The sequence below is a fragment of the Schistocerca nitens genome, chromosome 4 (assembly GCF_023898315.1).
Source record: "Schistocerca nitens isolate TAMUIC-IGC-003100 chromosome 4, iqSchNite1.1, whole genome shotgun sequence".
Taxonomy (NCBI): domain Eukaryota; kingdom Metazoa; phylum Arthropoda; class Insecta; order Orthoptera; family Acrididae; genus Schistocerca; species Schistocerca nitens.
Genome location: NC_064617.1, coordinates 108736808 through 108754661, shown reverse-complemented (window position 1 = coordinate 108754661; position 17854 = coordinate 108736808). Strand labels below are relative to the sequence as shown.

Below are 17854 nucleotides of genomic sequence, written 5' to 3'. Positions count from 1 at the left end.
TGAAGCCCGCGCTATGTAATAGAGTGTTTGGTGTCAGATTTTGTAAAGAGAAAACTTCTACAATATTATTTCAGCGATCAGCCACATACCGCTACAGTTGGCTTAACGAGACGTTTTGTAGAATCACGAAAATTACAAGCGTGTTAGAGTTCTGTTATGAATAAAAACTCTGTGCTCCATGGGAGGGGTGGTGGTGGTGGTGGTGGTGGTGGTGGTGGTGGTGGTGCGGTGGGGGGGATGGGCGCCTTCCATCTTCAGTCACCTATGCTACTAATTTTCAGTTTTTCATAAGAACCACATACCAAGCACCCATGAACGGTGAACGAGTAAAAATGAACGGTTCCCAAAAAAGAGCGATCACCAGTGAAGTAGTTCCCAAGAATGAACGAGATTGCCCGTCTCTAGTTCTAACGCAAGCCGCTCAGGGGTTAGACGATTTTATTTCATACAGTTCAGTAACTGCCACGCTAAAAGTCATACAAACCATCTTATTACACTTCAAATTACTGAACACTACCTTTTTAGTACAATAATCAGTGTCGTAAAACAGTAGCACAAGCTGTTTCAGAGCCTAGGTAACGGGAAACAATGTATGAGAAAATGGAGTCAGTCACATGAAGTAGAGTTGCTGTAGGAACTGTTTGGTTCACATTTTATTGTACAGGCAAATAAAACATACACTGTAAAGGATGCGTAGAGCGGGCGAGTACAGCTCTAGAGGTGTGGCAGGCGCGCCTCACTTGTGGAGCTGCGGGAAGTGCACCTCGTAGTGGTCTCCCAGGTTCGAGACCCATGCAGAGCCAGACTCGGCGTTCCGGATCACGTGCATCAGGCCCTCCGCGATCTGCTCCGGCCTGCAACACAGCATCAGCTGCTCTGTGCTCTGTACGACTCACCACCTCTCCCTCCTCATAGCTACTTTGCAACACACGAGGTGTATGGAAAACAGTGAGCAATAATGAAGCATCGGCTTAATGATGTATAAAGAGGAAGGGAAGTAATATCAAGACGGGTTTGGAAATGCTTAGTTACCAAGATAAACAGTCTACTGTAATGTGATTCTTGAGTTTCTCCCGGCGTATTTGATAATCAAAATATCCACGGGTGTACTGCCGGTCGACAGTGTCCAACGGGCACAATATTTCGGCGATCATACATGTCGCCATCATCAGGTGAACTGACGGACTGAGCTCCTGTGAACGTGCCGACACGGAGATCCGTACACTATGGCTGCTCAGGGGGAACTGGGTTCGGTCGCGGCTGCGGCAGATTTAAATACCCTCCGCCCGCGGCGCGCTCACTCCGCCGTCCGCGCCCCGCGCCGCGGTCGCGCGGTGGAACAGATTGCGACGGCGTCTGAGATGACGTCGGTGTGATGGCTCTGTCCGCCTTGGTCGTCACAACTATACATTTGCTCGATTTACTCTTGATTAACCCAATCGCTGGTTCCCAAGCCTTGCTAAGATTATAGCCACAGTCACGGTTTATGAGGTCGTCATTGGTGCGAATTTCGATGGCCTCTCTAACAACGCTGTCCCAGTATCTCGACGTCTGTACCAGAATCCTCGTGCGTTCATACTCCATAGCGTGATTTTCCGACAAACAATGTTCAGCGACCGCCGACTTGCTCGGATACATCAGTCGAGTGTGCCTCTGGTGTTCACGGCATCGATCCTCGACGGTACGCATCGTCTGACCAATATACGACTTGCCACATTGACACGGAATCTGGTACACGCCGGCCTTCCTCAAACCGAGGTCATCTTTGGCGCTCCCCACCAGTGCACGAGTTTTATTCGGAGGACAAAACACCGTTCCGACCCGGTGTTTCTTCAAAATGCGGGCGATCTTTCCCGAGAGTGCGCCTGTATACGGGATAAACGCAGTGCCTACCTCCTCCCTCGTGATTTCATCCATATCCACAGGTTGTGCTGTAGCGGTAGGGCGGAGAGCACGTTGAATCTGCCACTCTGAGTACCCATTTTTTCGAAATACAGTTCTCAGATGTTCCAATTCCTGGGGTAGACTCTCTGCGGCAGAGATAGTGCGTGCCCTATGTAGTAGAGTTTTAAGCACCCCATTCCTCTGTGAAGGGTGATGGCAGCTGTCTGCGTGCAAATACAGATCAGTGTGCGTTGTCTTCCGATACACCCCATGGCCTAGGGTGCCGTCAGGCCTTCTCTTGACCAAGACGTCAAGGAAAGGTAGTTTACCCTCCGTTTCAGTCTCCATAGTGAATTTGATGTTGGGGTGTATGGAGTTTAGATGTGTAAGGAAGTCAAGGAGTTTATCCATACCATGTGGCCAGATGACGAACGTGTCGTCCACGTAACGGAAAAAGCAAGTAGGTTTCCATTCGGATGACGACAGGGCTTCCTCCTCGAAGTTCTCCATGTACAAATTCGCTACCACCGGTGAGAGTGGGCTATCCATGGCGACTCCCTCCGTTTGTTCGTAGTATTCTCCATTAAAAAGAAAATACGTGGAAGTCAAGACATGCCTAAAAAGTTCAGTGGTCTTCTCGTCAAACTTCTGACTAATCAATTCTAGTGACTCTCGCAGGGGTACCCTCGCGAACAAGAAAACGACGTCAAAACTCACCATGATATCTGACTCACCCAACGTGAAGCTATCAAGGCGTTTAACAAAATCCACGGAGTTACGGATGTGATGAGGGCATTTACCCACGTAAGGACTTAATATTCCCGTCAGGTATTTGGCCAACAAATATGTAGGTGCCCTGATGTTGCTGACAATGGGGCGTAATGGTACCCCCTCTTTGTGAACCTTCGGGAGTCCATATAGTCTAGGCGGTACCGGACCTTGGGGTAACAATTTCTTAGCGTCACCCTCCGGTAAATCTGCGTCCTTGAGAAGCGACCTCGGCTAGTTGTCCACCTTCTTTGTAGGGTCAACGCTGATCTTCCGGTAGGAATCGTCATTTAGCAGGCTGTGCATCTTATCAGTGTAGTCCCTATGGGAGACAACAACTGTAGCATTGCCTTTGTCAGCCGGTAAGACAACAATTTCAGAGCGCTCCCTCAGATCACGAATGGCCGCCCTCTCTTTACTAGTGATATTTGACTTCATCTACTGTAATGTCAAAAAGCCTCATAAGGGAGCTTAGGAACGTTCCTTGTGTAACAGGTTCTCTGTTTCCTTGAATAACAACAGCTGTCTTCATAGACTACTGCATTCACGACTGTGTGATCACCGATAACTAAGTGCTAATTAAAATGGTCTGTGGATGGTGAAAGAGTATAGCATCTTTTATTTTAATATTGTTTCGCAAGTAAATTATAAAAAAAAATGTTCAAATGTGTGTGAAATCTTATGGGACTTAACTGCTAAGGTCATCAGTCCCTAAGCTTACGCACTACTTAACCTAAATTATCCTAAGGACAAACACACACACCCATGCCTGAGGGAGGACTCGAACCTCCGCCGGGATCAGCCGTGTAAATTATCAGTACACTAGATTTAATGTCACAAGATAGATCCGGCCTTTTTCGAAATTTTCTCACCGAAACGGATGTGAGTGACAGGCACTTGTGATAACAATGATTACCCACTTACCAAAGCTAACTAAAGAAATAAAAAAAGAGGTGATGTAATGTCTGTAAGTGCAGATATTTCTATTGGTGACTGGGGATGGTGTACTGAACAACATTTCATCAGCATTTACATCAATTGCACACTAAGAATATACACTACTGGCCATTAAAATTGCTACACCACAAAGATGACGTGCTACAGACGCGAAATTTAACCGACAGGAGGAATATGCTGTGGTATGCAAATGATGAGCTTTTCGGAGCATTCACATAACGTTGGCGCCGGTGGCGACACCTACAATGTGCTGACATGAGGAAAGTTTCCAACCCATTTCTCATACACAAACAGCAGTTGACCGGTGTTGCCTGGTGAAACGTTGTTGTGATGCCTCGTGTACGGAGGAGAAATGAGTACCATCACGTTTCCGACTTTGATAAAGGTCGGATTGTAGCCTATCGTGATTGTGGTTTATCGTATCGCGACAATGCTGTTCGCGTTGGTCGACATCCAATGACTGCTAGCAGAATATGGAATTGGTGGATTCAGGAGGGTAATACGGGACGCCGTGCTGGATTCCAACGGCCTCGTATCACTAGCAGCCGAGATGACAGGCATCTTATCCACATGGCTGTAACAGATCGTGCAGCCATGTCTCGATCCCTGGGGACGTTTGCAAGACAATAACCATCTGCACGACTAGTTCGACGACGTTTGCAGCAGCATGGACTATCAGCTCGGAGACCATGGCTGCGGTTACCCTTGACGCTGCATCATAGACAGGAGCGCCTGCGACGAACCTGGGTGCACGAATGGCAAAACGTCATTTTTTCGGATGAATGCAGGTTCTGTTTACAGCATCATGATGGTCGCATCCGTGTTTGGCGACATCGCGGTGAACGCACATTGGAAGCGTGTATTGGTCATCGGCATACTGGCGTATCACCCGGCGTGATGGTATAGGGTGCCTTTGGTTACACGTCTCGGCCATCTCTTGTTCGCATTGACGGCACTTTGAACAGTGGACGTTACATTTCAGATGTGTTACGACCCGTGGCTCTACCCTTCATTCGATCCATGCGAAACCCTACAGTTCAGCAGGATAATGCACGACCGCACGTTGCAGGTCCTGTACGGGCCTTTCTGGATGCAGAAAATGTTCGACTGCTGCTCTGGCCAGCACATTCTCCAGATCTCTCACGAATTGAAAACGTCTGGTCAATGGTGGCCGAGCAACTGGCTCGTCACAATACGCCAGTCACTACTCTTGATGAACTGTCGTATCGTGTTGAAGCTGCACGGGCAGCTGTACCTGTACACGCCATCCAAGCTCTGTTTGACTCAATGCCCAGGCGTATCAAGGAAGTTATTACGGCCAGAGGTGGTTGTTCTGGGTACTGATTTCTCAGGATCTATGCACCCAAATTGCGTGAAAATGTAATGACATGTCAGTTCTAGTATAATATATTTGTCCAATGAATACCCGTTTATCATCTGCATTTCTTCTTGGTGTATAAATTTTAATGGCCAGTAGTGTAGCTATTAGGAGCAATATGTTTTTAGGTTGGATAGTACCTCCAAGTATGTGTGACAAGAGCAAGCCATCAATATTTATTTTCCCCTGGGCAGCAGGTCAGGTGTTGAAGGGTGCACACGAAACGGTTAGTCTATAGTGACAGCAGCAGTCCACTCAGTGCTGCAGTTACGACTGTGCAGAACACATCAGGTCATAAAGTTTGTGACGTATTTGTGGGAAGAGTGTTAGACACGGAGGAAAAACAACCAGTACTTTGATATTTACACATATTAACGTGCCGTATATAAAAATATCAGCAGTTACACTCGTTACATCCTGCGACAAAAAAAAAATCATAACACGAAGAAGGAGTTGTGTGAAACAAACGAAAGTTGGTAGGCATGTTTCGACATATGAAAGATGAAATCTATTCATATTTCGCTCCAGTCGCATAAGAGTGGCGCTGTTGCGTCGCCGTGAGAATACAAACCAGTTTTGCTTTAAATAAGCTCCGTAGCGGGTGAGGACGGTAGTTACCTTTGAGACTGGACATAGTAAGTTGATGCTGGTCAAGAATCCATTTAAGACGACAAAGACACCATTATCAGCACCTCGCTGAGTTTGAACGAGGTCGCGTAATGGGGCTACGAGAAGCTGGATGTTCCGTCTGCAGAAACACTTGGCAAGAATACGAGTATAGCCACTGTGCCTGATTGCTGGCAGCGGTGCTCACAGGAAGGTACAGGGGCAACAAGATCTGGCTCCAGGCGGCCACGTGGTACTGCCGAGAGGGAAGAGTGTCGTGTTTGCAGTGTATGGTTGTGGGGGTTTCGTTTCTGCTTGTTCTTCAATTGAGAACAACTGTATGAGGTGAAATGACAAGTTTAATGTCGCAATATTTCTCACCAAATTACAGCTTCTCACACAGTTTTCAACTCCCCAACATAGAAACAGCGCAATGGATAACGCATCTTGCCAACATTAAAAAGTGAAATAAGTTTATACACAACAATGTTAAATATTAACTCTCTGAAAGAACATTAATCTTAAGCACAATATTATGAAAGTTTAATTCGTAGTTTCTTTACATTAATTCTAAGCACAATAATATGAAAGTTTAATAGGACGTTTCTTTACAAAATTGCTCCTACACATACGTTATGATGTTGGTCAGTACTACGAAAATCGACCGAGTCCGGTTCAAAGTTCGGTACTATTTAGGATGACAATCAAGTCTACGGTGGATGGTTTGCCAAGTGACAAATTTGAGCGCAAGATTACCCAAGGCCGCTCGAGTTTACAGTGGACGCAAGCTGGGGAACCAACAAAGTTCACACCTCTGCACACGTATTTACCTTGAGCTGCGACGGGCTGTTGTCTGCAAGGCAGCTCTCTCCCACTGAAATTCCTACAAAACTAATTTGGCCTTTGCTGAACTTTCCAGCAGAACTTTCCCTCTGTTTCTCGTTATGCTAGAAAACATGTACTCAGCCCTAGTCTTATTATGTGGCGATATACACGTGCATGGTTGGAGCAGCGTGCATATTAAAGTGACCTCTCAGTTCTCGAAAGAGCAATAAACTAATCTGGCTGGTTCGTTTCTCCACAGTTGGAGCTAAACTTGCTACAGCTAATTTTAACTGGCGTGCAGCCGCAGTGAACGCAGTGTCCACACCAATTTCTTCTCTGCTTCGTACGGAGCGCTAAGCACTCCGTTCTGCACTTAACGCCAGTTCAGAGACGTCCCAACACAAAATTTCTCTCTTGTTGTACTCATGGCAGAACTGCCTCCCTCCACTTGGGTTCCTTTTTCACATCAAGGATTTTTTCGACCAATAGGAGCGTTCCTCTCATTTTGTAGAAGCATCCTCTACCAACTGCAGTGTCCCTTCTATCAAACTGCATCGAAACTTCAGTAGGTTTCTCCTTCCTAGGGAGTTTCCGCCAGTTGGGCGTTTTGTGCCCATTCTAGACGCCGAGAGTACATTGACCTTTCCGTGTGTCGCATTCGCTGGACGAAAATGCGTCACTTGCTTTTGTTCGTATCCCGTTGGAATTTCGAAACACAGTTTTCTAAAGCTTCTTCTCTGCTCTTGTACTGATGCCCTCGCTTCAGGCGGCCCTCCAGCTTGAATCACCCGGCCCGGGGTCGCTGTCCTCCTTTCTGCCACCCCTTTAGGTGGTTGCCGGCGTAACTCCTGCAGCACAGTTTCGCTACACCGTTGTGGAGCTGGCTTTTCAAAACTAAAAGCGACTCGAGTCGCGTTCCCTGTTCTACCTTCTACTCAAAGACATGCATTGTATAGGAATGGTGTATTAATTACCATCGATTCACGGTCATCCCTTTTTACATTACATATTGATAGGCAAATATTCTCATAACTGTCGGTTTACGTTAGGGGTCATCTTCACCTTCTCATTGCGATTTGTAAAGGTCTCATGTAAGGTGCGAATCTGACCATTTATTCTGCCACCTTACAGCAGTATACCTATGGCACATCATTCTGCGCCTGCAGCAGACATTAGGGCAGCAGTTGGCACTTTAGTGACTCAACCAATTATGACAGATCGGTTGCTTTAAGGACAGCCTCGAGCCAGATGCCCTGTAGCATGCATTCCACTGACCCAAAACTACCGCCATTTACGACTTCAGTGGTGTGAAGAGAGAGCTCATTGAAGGGCAGGGTGCAGGTCTGTTGTGTTTTCTGATGAACGCCTCTTCTGCCTCAGTGCCAGCGATGGCCGTGTGTGAAGGAGGCCAGTTCAGGACCTACACCTGGGGGTATGGTCTGGGGTGCGATTTTGTAAGACAGCACGAGCACTCTCGTGGTTATCCCGCACACCCTGACTGGAAATTTGTACGACAGTCCAGCGATTCAACCTGGTTTGCTGCCAATCATGAACAGTATTCCAGATGGTATTTTCCAACAGGATAACAACCGCCTGCATACCACTAATGTGACCCAACATGCTCTACAGAATGTCAACATGTTGCCTCGACCTGCTCGACGACCAGATCTGTCGCCAATCGAGCACATATAGGACACCATCGGACGACAACTCCAGCATTTACCATCCCTGTATTGATATACGACACCATCGGATGACAACTCCAGCGTCAGCACTAACAATCCCTTTATTGACCGACCATTTGCAACAGGCATGGAACTCAATCTCACAAACTGACGTCTGGAACCTTTACAACACAAAGCATGCACGTCCCGGCGGTTACACTGGTTATTAATGTTGGGGTTGGGCTGTTTTGGGGAAGGAGACCAGACAGCGAGGTCATCAGTCTCATCGGATTATGGAAGGACGGGGAAGGAATTCGGCCGTGCCCTTTGAAAGGAACCATCCCAGCATTTGCCTGGAGCGATTTAGGGAAATCACGGAAAACTTAAATCAGGATGGCCGGACGCGGGATTGAACCGTCGTCCTCCCGAATGCGAGTCCAGTGTCTAACCACTGCGCCACCTCGCTCGGTGGTTATTAATGTGCCAGCATTTCACATGTGCAGTGGCTTATCTCGCACGTACATTAACTTGCGATCATGGAATGTTATTCACTAAATATATTACCTACACGAATGTACGAGGGTCACTCCAAAAGAAATGCACACTATTTTTGTAAAAATACAGTTTTCATTCTCAATGTGTGAAAGTTTTACAGTGTGTAGATTCATCCTCCCCGCTTGTTTTCAAACTTAGTTCAACCTGTTCCCGTGAGTGGCGCCGTCACAGCATACCTTCAAGATGGCTGCTACACTTGACGTTCGTCAGAAGCAACGTGCTGTCGTAGAATTCCTGTGCTGTGAAAACGAGACAGTGGGAAAGGTCCACAAGAGGTTGAAAAAGGTGTGTGGAGATGCTGTTGTCGATCGCAGTACAGTTAGTCGGTGGGCAGACAGGTTACGTGATGAAAGCGAGCACGGCAATATTGAGGATTGTCCTCGCAGCGGCAGGCCTCGTACTGCACACACCCCAGACAATATGCAGAGAGTTAACTAATCAGTGACTGCTGTCAGACGCATCACAGTGAACGAATTGTCACGCTACATTGGGACAGGGGAAGGAAGTGTTTGCTGAATACTAAAAGTGTTGGCGTTAAAAAAGGTTTGTGCCAGATGGATTCCCAGGCTGTTGACAGTGGCTGACAAAGAAACAAGAAAAACGGTATGCAGCGAACTTTTGGAACAGTACGAGAATGGTGGAAATGAATTTCTTGTAAGAATTGTGACAGGTGATGAAACATGGCCGGCCGGGGTGGCCGAGCGGTTCTAGGCGCTACAGTCTGGAACCGCGCTACCGCTACGGTCGCAGGTTCGAATCCTACCTCGGGCATGCATGTGGGTGATGGGTTAGTTAGGTTTAAGTAGTTCTAAGTTCTATGAGACTGATTACCTTATCTGTTAAGTCCCATACTGCTCAGAGCCATTTGAACCATTTTTTTGATGAAAGATGGCTCCATCATTTTTTACGAGAGACGAAGAGGCAATCAATGGAGTGGCAACATGCAAATTCACCCAAGAAAAAAAAATTCGAAAGCACACCTGCTGGAAAAGTTATGGCTATGGTGTTTTTCAATTCCGAAGGACTCTTGCTTGTGGACATCATGCCAAGTGGAACCACCATAAATTCTGATGCATATGTGACGACACTGAAGAAACTTCAAGCTCGACTGAGTCGTATTCGACCACATCAGCGAAAGCAGGATCTTTTGCTGTTGCACGACAATGCACGGCCACATGTCAGTCAAAACACCATGGAAGCGATCAGAAAACTCGGATGGACAACACTGAAACACCGGCCTACAGTCCTGACCTGGCTCCATGTGACTATCATCTCTTTGGGAAACTGAAAGACTCTCTTCGTGGAACAAGGTTTGAAAATGATGACTCCCTTGTGCACGCTGCCAAACAGTGGCTCCAACAGGTTGGTCCAGAATTTTACCGTGCGGGTATACAGGCGCTGGTTCCAAGATGGTGTAAGGCAGTTCAGATGGATGGAAATTATGTGGAGAAATGAAAATATCGTTACTAAAGGATGTATCTACACACTGTAAAACTTTCAAACATGTAGAATAAAAGATGGATTAAAAAAATAGTATGCATTTCTTTTGGAGTGACCCTCGTATTCCCGAAATTTCGTTACTGTACATTGTACATTGTTGCAATTTTTTTCTGTCAGTATATAGACAAGGAATACAGAAAAATGGCACAGATCGGTGGATAGGGCATCTCTCCGAGTTTCTATTCGTAATGCATACTGTGGCGTAGTTGCAAGCGAGTTAGACCACGTAGGCAAATCGACTGCTCCGTACTGTGGCACCGAATTACTCCGCGCCTGCAGACAGGCGCACAAATGAACAGATTTCCAAAGCGGGCTGCTGTCATAGCTACGGCAGCAACGAGTTTAATTAATTACACGCATGTGCTCTGCCGCCTGTATTGTCATTTGCCGTGTCGTATACGGTTCTTATTTTGAGTCAAAAGTTTGGAAAGATGATGTATCCACTGATACGTGTCATTTTTCCGTACGTCTTGTACTTTTCGTGCAGTCGTCTTCTGAACCCCTGGAGGTTCAGCACTGCGTATATATGGGCAGGTGCGTGTAGGAGCACTGTAGCTCATACTCAGAAGGCTATTTGACCATCCAACGGATCGATATATGTCAATCAGAACAGTTCATCATTGGAGGAACCTTTCTTGGTATACAAACACTATAAACAAACTTCTAAGGATACAGCCGTTACTGCTCAATATATATAAAACTAAGTATACAGCTGTATACAGAGTGAAGAAAGAAATGCCGCACTTTGAGATCGGCGTGCGATTCCTCATCCAGAATCAAGACTATAGTTTATCTAGCAAAATCAGATCGGGTGCATTTTGCAAACACATGTATGAAAACGAGGAGCTGGCAACATTGCCACATTGTGCAGCACATCAGAATGTACAGAGGAACGTGTACCACCTCACACTGCCATACCAGCCGTTGCAGCTCACTATGTGGACTGCTGGGCATCATATCCACACCGGAAGCTGTAGCTCGAATCCTCGTCAGGTTTTTTTTTATTTTTTTATTTTTTAGACGTCCGTTCCATACTTCTCGTCGTTTACAAGCAGGACACCATTTTGTCATGTGACCATATCCTATCACATGACAATGGGATCCATTTAACTGCGTGCATGTGTCTATGCCCAACAGCCGGTTCCCGTCAGATTACCGAAGTTAAGCGCTGTCGAGCTGGGCTAACAGTTGGATGGGTGACGATCCGGTCTGCCGAGCGCTGTTGGCAAGCGGGGTGCACTCAGCCCTTGTGAGGCAAACTGAGGAGCTACTTGATTGAGAAGGCGCGGCTCCGGTCTCGTAAACAGACATACAGCCGAGAGAGCGGTGTGCTGACCACATGCCCCTCCATATCCGCATCCAGTGACGCCTTAGGTCTGAGAATGATACGGTGGCCGGTCGGTACCGTTGGGCATTCCAAGGCCTGCTCAGACGGAGTTTTGTATGTGTCTATGCAGTGCACAAGCATAATTGGTCCTGTCAGGTTGATGTAGGGCGGCTTTCCGATGGAGTACACAAACGCTGAATACGTCGATATGCTTTTGGTGCTGGAAGCATCCGATAACCATGCTGCTGCTGCTGCAGTTCTTGCGTGTGCAGCACAGTACCCTCAAAGGCGCCATCCTGATAAGAATGTTTTTCGTCGTCTGGAGCAACGCCTCCGGAAAACCGGTAATCTTCGTCCACAAGTAATGGACAGAGATCGTCCAAGGACTAGAATGTACTCCACAAACAGAGGAGGCGATTCTTAAAACCGTTCACGAATCACCTTGGTGAAGTACCTGTCATATTGCAAGGCAGTTCCAGATATCTCGAATAATGGTTGTTGAAGTATTACACGGCGAAGAACTGCGTCCATATCATTACGTGCTAACTCAACGGCAACGGTCAGAAGATCGCATTCGACGAGTACAGTTCTGTGAATGGCTTTTGTATCAATCGAAAGAAAATGAACAATTTGTAAATAATGTGATATGGACTGGCGATTCTAGCTTCACTCGGGAGGGTATTTTCAATCTCCAGAAAAGCTGCTATTGGTCGGAATAGAAACAAAATGTCGCCTGTCAATGCGGCTTTCAGGTACGCTTTGGCGTAACACTGTGGGCTGGAATTGTGGGCTTTTGGACCCTTACCTGTTGTCTGACAAGTTCAGAACGCCCCTGTGTCGTACGTTTCTTTGCGATACTTTGCCTGACGCATTAGAAAACGTTCAACTTGGTGTTTGGCGATAGCAATGGTTGCAGTACGATGGTGCATTGTCATACTTTGGAATATATGTGTGTAACTATTTAAATGAAGCGTTTCCTGGGTTATGGATTGGTCGTAGAGGTTCAATGTTTTGGCCTCTGCATTTCCCGGATCTTAATTCACTAGGTTTTTATTTGTGGGGACACTTAAAGGAACAAGTTTATAGTAATCCACCCATGGATGTATACGAAAGTGGTCGCTTTGAATATCTGATCCAAAGTTATCGTTGCTCGTACTTATATGCACCAGCTCTTAGCAGGTAAGCCTGGACGTCAAACGTACAGAATGGAATTATTGTGCATAGCATTATGTTCAATCTATTATAGTCTACCTGTTATGTTTTTTTGTAATTCATTGAATACACTATTATTTTCTATTGGCTTTATTTGTGCCATGGACGAAACAAAGTGGTCGTTTACGTCTGTAAGAAGTTCATGTTATGTCTTAATATTTTAATAAACAGTAACAGAAAGAAATACACAAAATACCGCACTGTGGAGGTGTAAATTGGATACAGTTTGATATTTTAACTGCAAAAAAATATGTTTGGCGCGAAAGCGACTGTAACATCCCCGAGTTTGCATATCGCTATGCAGGGCATTTCCTAGCCTCACCGAGCTAATGGGACAGCTCATTACACACAACGCAGAGTTTATGCTACCCCTGTTCTTGGCCATACTGCACGCTGTTATAGCATTGCCAGAGCCTGCTTTTTTTAAAACATAATTTCTGTTAAACCTATTGGCAGGGCTTGGTTTTGCTACATACACTTTTGTCTTGAATTTCGATGAGCAATCAATCGCATGCCGACCTCCAAGTAGGGAATTTTTTTCTTCACCATGTATAGAGAGAGATGCTGAAGGAAGGGCAGTAGCTGTCAAAAGAGTAACGCATGATGCGTTCAATGGCCAGCGTAGTAGAATCTTATCGAAAGAAAAAGCAAAAACCTGAGACATTCTTGTTACATGTAAAGGCTGTAAGCTGTCAGTGGCACAGCGCCCAGGTACTCAAAGGAACCGAAAACCAGGAAAGCAAGGCAAAAGCAGAAATGAGTTACACATGACATTTAGACATGCATGAACGTCTGAAGGAAGAGACATGTTTTGACGATTAAAGCATTAGTAAATATTACGAAACGGATTCACAATTTGTGTACAGCTGAAAGTAAAAGGTAAGCTGTAACCCTTACTTTTTCTGACAACGTACAGCTCTGCTATGTGATTTAATGAAGATGGTATCCTTATGGGTAAAATATTCCGGAGGGAAAAAAAACCTCCATTTGGATCTTCGGGTGGTCACTACTCAGGCGGATGTTGTCATCGGGAAAAACAAAACTAGCGTTCTACTTGTCGAAGCATTGAATGTTAGATCACTTAATCCAGGATGTACAGAATTTGAGACATAGACGATAAAATTAGACACAGTGGGAACCCTGAAGTGTGGTACACGGAGAACAGGATTTCTGGACGGAAGACTACAATGTATTCAAAGTATTATCAATTAGAGGTAATGCAGTATTAGATCCAATAATAAATAAGAAAATAGAAATGCGGGTGAGCTACTGTGAATAGCATAGTGAACGTACTATCGCAGCTATGGATACAAAGTCGACACAAAGTCGACACACTGCCGGTGATGAAGAGCTTGAAGACATAAGAAATTTTTCATAATGTTAAAAAAGACTAAAATTTAATTTTGATGTGAGATTGGAATTAGAGAGCAGGAAAAGGAACAGAAGGAAGAGTGGTAGGAGCATATTAACTGGAGGAAAGGAATAAAAGGAGAAGCAACCTTGTTTAATTTTACGCAGAGCCACGTAAAACAAGACTGTGTACGTGTAAGAGGCCTAGACAGAATGGAAAGTTGCATGCAGTTTACCTAATGGTATAACGAGAGTTCGAAGCCACATCTTAAACATTTCAGAAATTTATTGGTTACTAGCTACAGATTAAAAATGAAGAAATTGTAAGAAGTTAGTAAATTAAAAAGAAGGGCCGTCGATATGTTGAAACGAATTGAGGTTCTTGAGAGCTTCGAAGGGAGTATTAGGCAGCAACTGATTGAAACAGGGAGAAGGAATACAACAGAAAATCAATGGGTAGCTTTGAGAGATGAAAGAGCGAAGCCAGCAGCGGATCACATACCCAAAAAAACAAAGCCCAGTAGAAATATATGGATAAGACGAGTTATCGAAATTAACTGACGGAAATAAAACATATAAAAATGTAAGAAATAAAACATGCAAATCGGAATACTGAAGTCTAGAAAATGAGACTGACAGAAAGTGAACAGCAGCAAAGCTCGAGGAGAAATACAAAGCTGTAGAAGAGACCATGAGGCGATATTAACTATAGGAAAACTAAAGATAGTTCAGTAGGAAAGAGAAGAGCTAGATAATAAGACAGTGGCCAAACAAGGCATGGTCGAAAGATGGATTAAGATACCTGAAGATGATATTATGGAAACAGAAGAGGAAGTAGATGAACATAAAATAGGAGAAGCGATACTGCGAGAAGAATTCGATATCACATTGAGTAACATATGTTATCCTTGGATAACACATCAGACATGGAACTGAATTGACACAGCACGGAACCACACATGTCGAAATAAGGAAAAAATTCCCCAATATTATTGGGATACTTGGGGCAACCTATTTCACGTGCTGTGCAAGATATATAAGATAGGCGCAATACGTCTGAGCTAAAGAACAATGTAATAGTTCCATTTTGCTGGAAGTTAGATGCTTACAGGTTTGAGTATCACCAAACCATCAGTTTATTAAGTCTTAGCTGCCAAATACTGACACAAATTAATTACAGAAGATTGGTAGACGCCGACGTTGAGGAAGATCAGTTTGTATTGCGGAGAAATGAAGGAACACGTGATGCAATGTGACTATGAGCTACCAGAATGTAAACTGAAGAAAGGGAAACCTACGTTTATACTATTTGTGGGTTCAGAGAAAGCATTTGAAATTCTCGACGTATCAACGAAATTTATAAAAGGGTAAATAAATATAGTCGAATTAAATCAGGCGACATTTGAAGTAGTAGATAACTTTTGTTATTTGAGCAGAAAAATGACTTGTGTTGGTCGAAGTAGGGAGGATATAAAATGTAGACTGTTAGTAAAAGAAAAGCTTTTCTGAAAAAGAGAGATTTGCTCATATCACATATAAATTTAAGGTTCAGGAAGTATTTTTAAGAGTTATTTTTTGGATTTTAGCCTTGTACAGAAGTATAATGTGGATGATAAATAGTTCAGACAAGAAGAGAATGGAATCTATTGAAATGTGGTACTGCAGAAGAATGGTGAATATTAGATGGGTGGCCATGCGGGGTAGCCGCGCTGTCTGAGGCGTCTTGTCACGGTCCGCGAGGCTCCCCCCCTAGGAGGTTCGAGTGCTCCCTCGGGCATGGGTGTGTGTGTTGTCCATAGCATAGGTTAGTTTAAGTTAAATTAAGTAGTGTGTAAGCTTAGGGACCGATGACCTAAGCAGCTTGGTCCCATAAGGTCTTACCACAAATTTACAATTATTAGATGGGTGGATCGAATAACTGATGGGAAGGTACTGAACTGAGCTGGAAGAAAATAAATTTGTGGCACAACTTGAGTAAAAGAAGGGATTGGTTGATAGGAATTCTGAGGCATTAAGAAATCGTCGATTCATTTGGTAATGAAGGGACGTTTAGATTGCAGAGTCAGGTTGAGGTTTGACTTCTTGGTCACCATGTACTGTTGCTGGATTTGGGCAGCTGACTCACTCTTAAGTGCCAAAGGTACCGATAGTGCTATTGAAAAGGTGGAGAATATGATGGAAAAGGCTGTAGATATGGAGATGATGGAGATGGTGATGATGATGGAGATCGACAAATTGATGGAGAAGGTGATGGAGAAGGTGATGGAGAAAGTGATGGTGACGGAAAATATGACGGAGAAGATGACAGAGAAAGTGATGGGGAAGGTGAGGGGAAGGTGACGGGGAAGGTGACACAGACCATGACAGAGATGGTGGTAGAGATATTACAGCACTATGAAAGTGGTCACTGTGCGTTTTGCTGTATGTGGCCAGCAAGCTCACTTGTAAATGCCAAAGGTGTCAACAACGTTCGGGAGATAATGAAGAGGGTGATGGAGACGGAGAAGATGATGGTGATGGGGATGGAGATGTATATGATGAGGGAGACTGTACAGCATTGTGAAAGAGGCCACTGTCCATTCTGATAGATGATGGCACCAGGTTCGTTTCTACAAGCTGAAAGTGTCGATGGCATTCTGGATGAGGTAGAGTTCATAATGAAGGAGATGATAGAGGTGGAGAAGGTGATGATGATGGAGAATATGATGGAGATGGAGAAAGTAGCTACCGCGCGTTTAGTTGGACGTGGCCATCAGACTCACTTGTTCATGCCGAAGGTGTCGATGGCGTTCTGGAGGTCGCCGGCCAGCTGCGGGTGCAGCAGGTAGTGCTTGGCGTCGTTGAGCAGTGGCGTGTCGGTGGCCCCGGGACACAGCGCCACCACCTTCACGCCGGTGCGCTCCACGTTTACCGGCATCTGAAACACCACGTCGCACCAGTCACTACGCGATCTTACCAGCTGTACGTAAAATAATAGGCATAAATCTCCATTTAACAATACAGGAATTGGATGAAAACACGAAAACACCGCGTGAAATGCTCCCTTGAACACAAATGCAGATACGGCCCAAGCCTGCGCGTTCTGCTGTTGTATTTGACCACGAACGGCGCATATGCTATGTCTTCAGTATACTGCAAGTGCCAATCGTTCTCAAAAGAATGTTGCACATAGTTGTGAGTGCACTATGTCGGTGCCAAGCGAATGCCACCGTGGGCAAATTGTTGGCACTCGTGTGGTGGGTGCTTGCATAACCAAGGTGGTGTAACTGCGACCGGGACGGTCGTGGGGTTGAAATGACGGAAAGCGCGGTGGGACCCGCGGAGAGGCCCGCGAACAACACAACGGGAGAGGACGGACACGACCTACGAAGGACAGAACGAAGAACAAGATCGAACAACAGTCACAAGGAAACCTAACAAACACGTCCACTCGTACACAGAACAAGAAAGTAAGTAAGCTGTCTAACGCGGGGCGATGTGTCCACAGACGTACGCGAGATTAGACTGGCTGGCTGAGCTTTGTTTTTTTTTTTTCTTTATTGAGATTTTAAAACCTGTGGAACAGGTAGGCTGGCAGCAGCACAATACGCCGCTCTGCAGCCGAAGAGAGTACAATGAGATAAACAAAGAAGATACATCACTGGGAAAAACGGCGGGAAAAAACAGTAGACACATGAACATAAAAACACAAGAAGCCGTTCACACTCGATGACAATCCACACTACGAACTGTTGACACGACGCACAAACACTGAAGAAGACAATGGCACTGGTGAACGATGGAGTGTGACGGTGAACACGGAACACTAAACATGACGGCACACACGAT

The 17854-nt window shown here is 45.3% G+C and overlaps 1 protein-coding gene across 1 annotated transcript in view; it reads right to left on the bottom strand.

Moving 5' to 3' along the window:
• Positions 1-576: 576 nt before the first annotated feature.
• Positions 577-17854, bottom strand: part of LOC126252673 (15-hydroxyprostaglandin dehydrogenase [NAD(+)]-like) — a 68173-nt gene continuing 50895 nt past the window's right edge. Inside the window, exons 6-7 of the mRNA XM_049953576.1 lie at positions 16789-16943; positions 577-854 (exon numbers count right to left, since the gene is read on the bottom strand). Coding sequence (XP_049809533.1) covers positions 737-854; positions 16789-16943 — 273 coding nt within the window. The 3' untranslated portion in view covers positions 577-736. The remainder of the gene's footprint in view (positions 855-16788; positions 16944-17854) is intronic.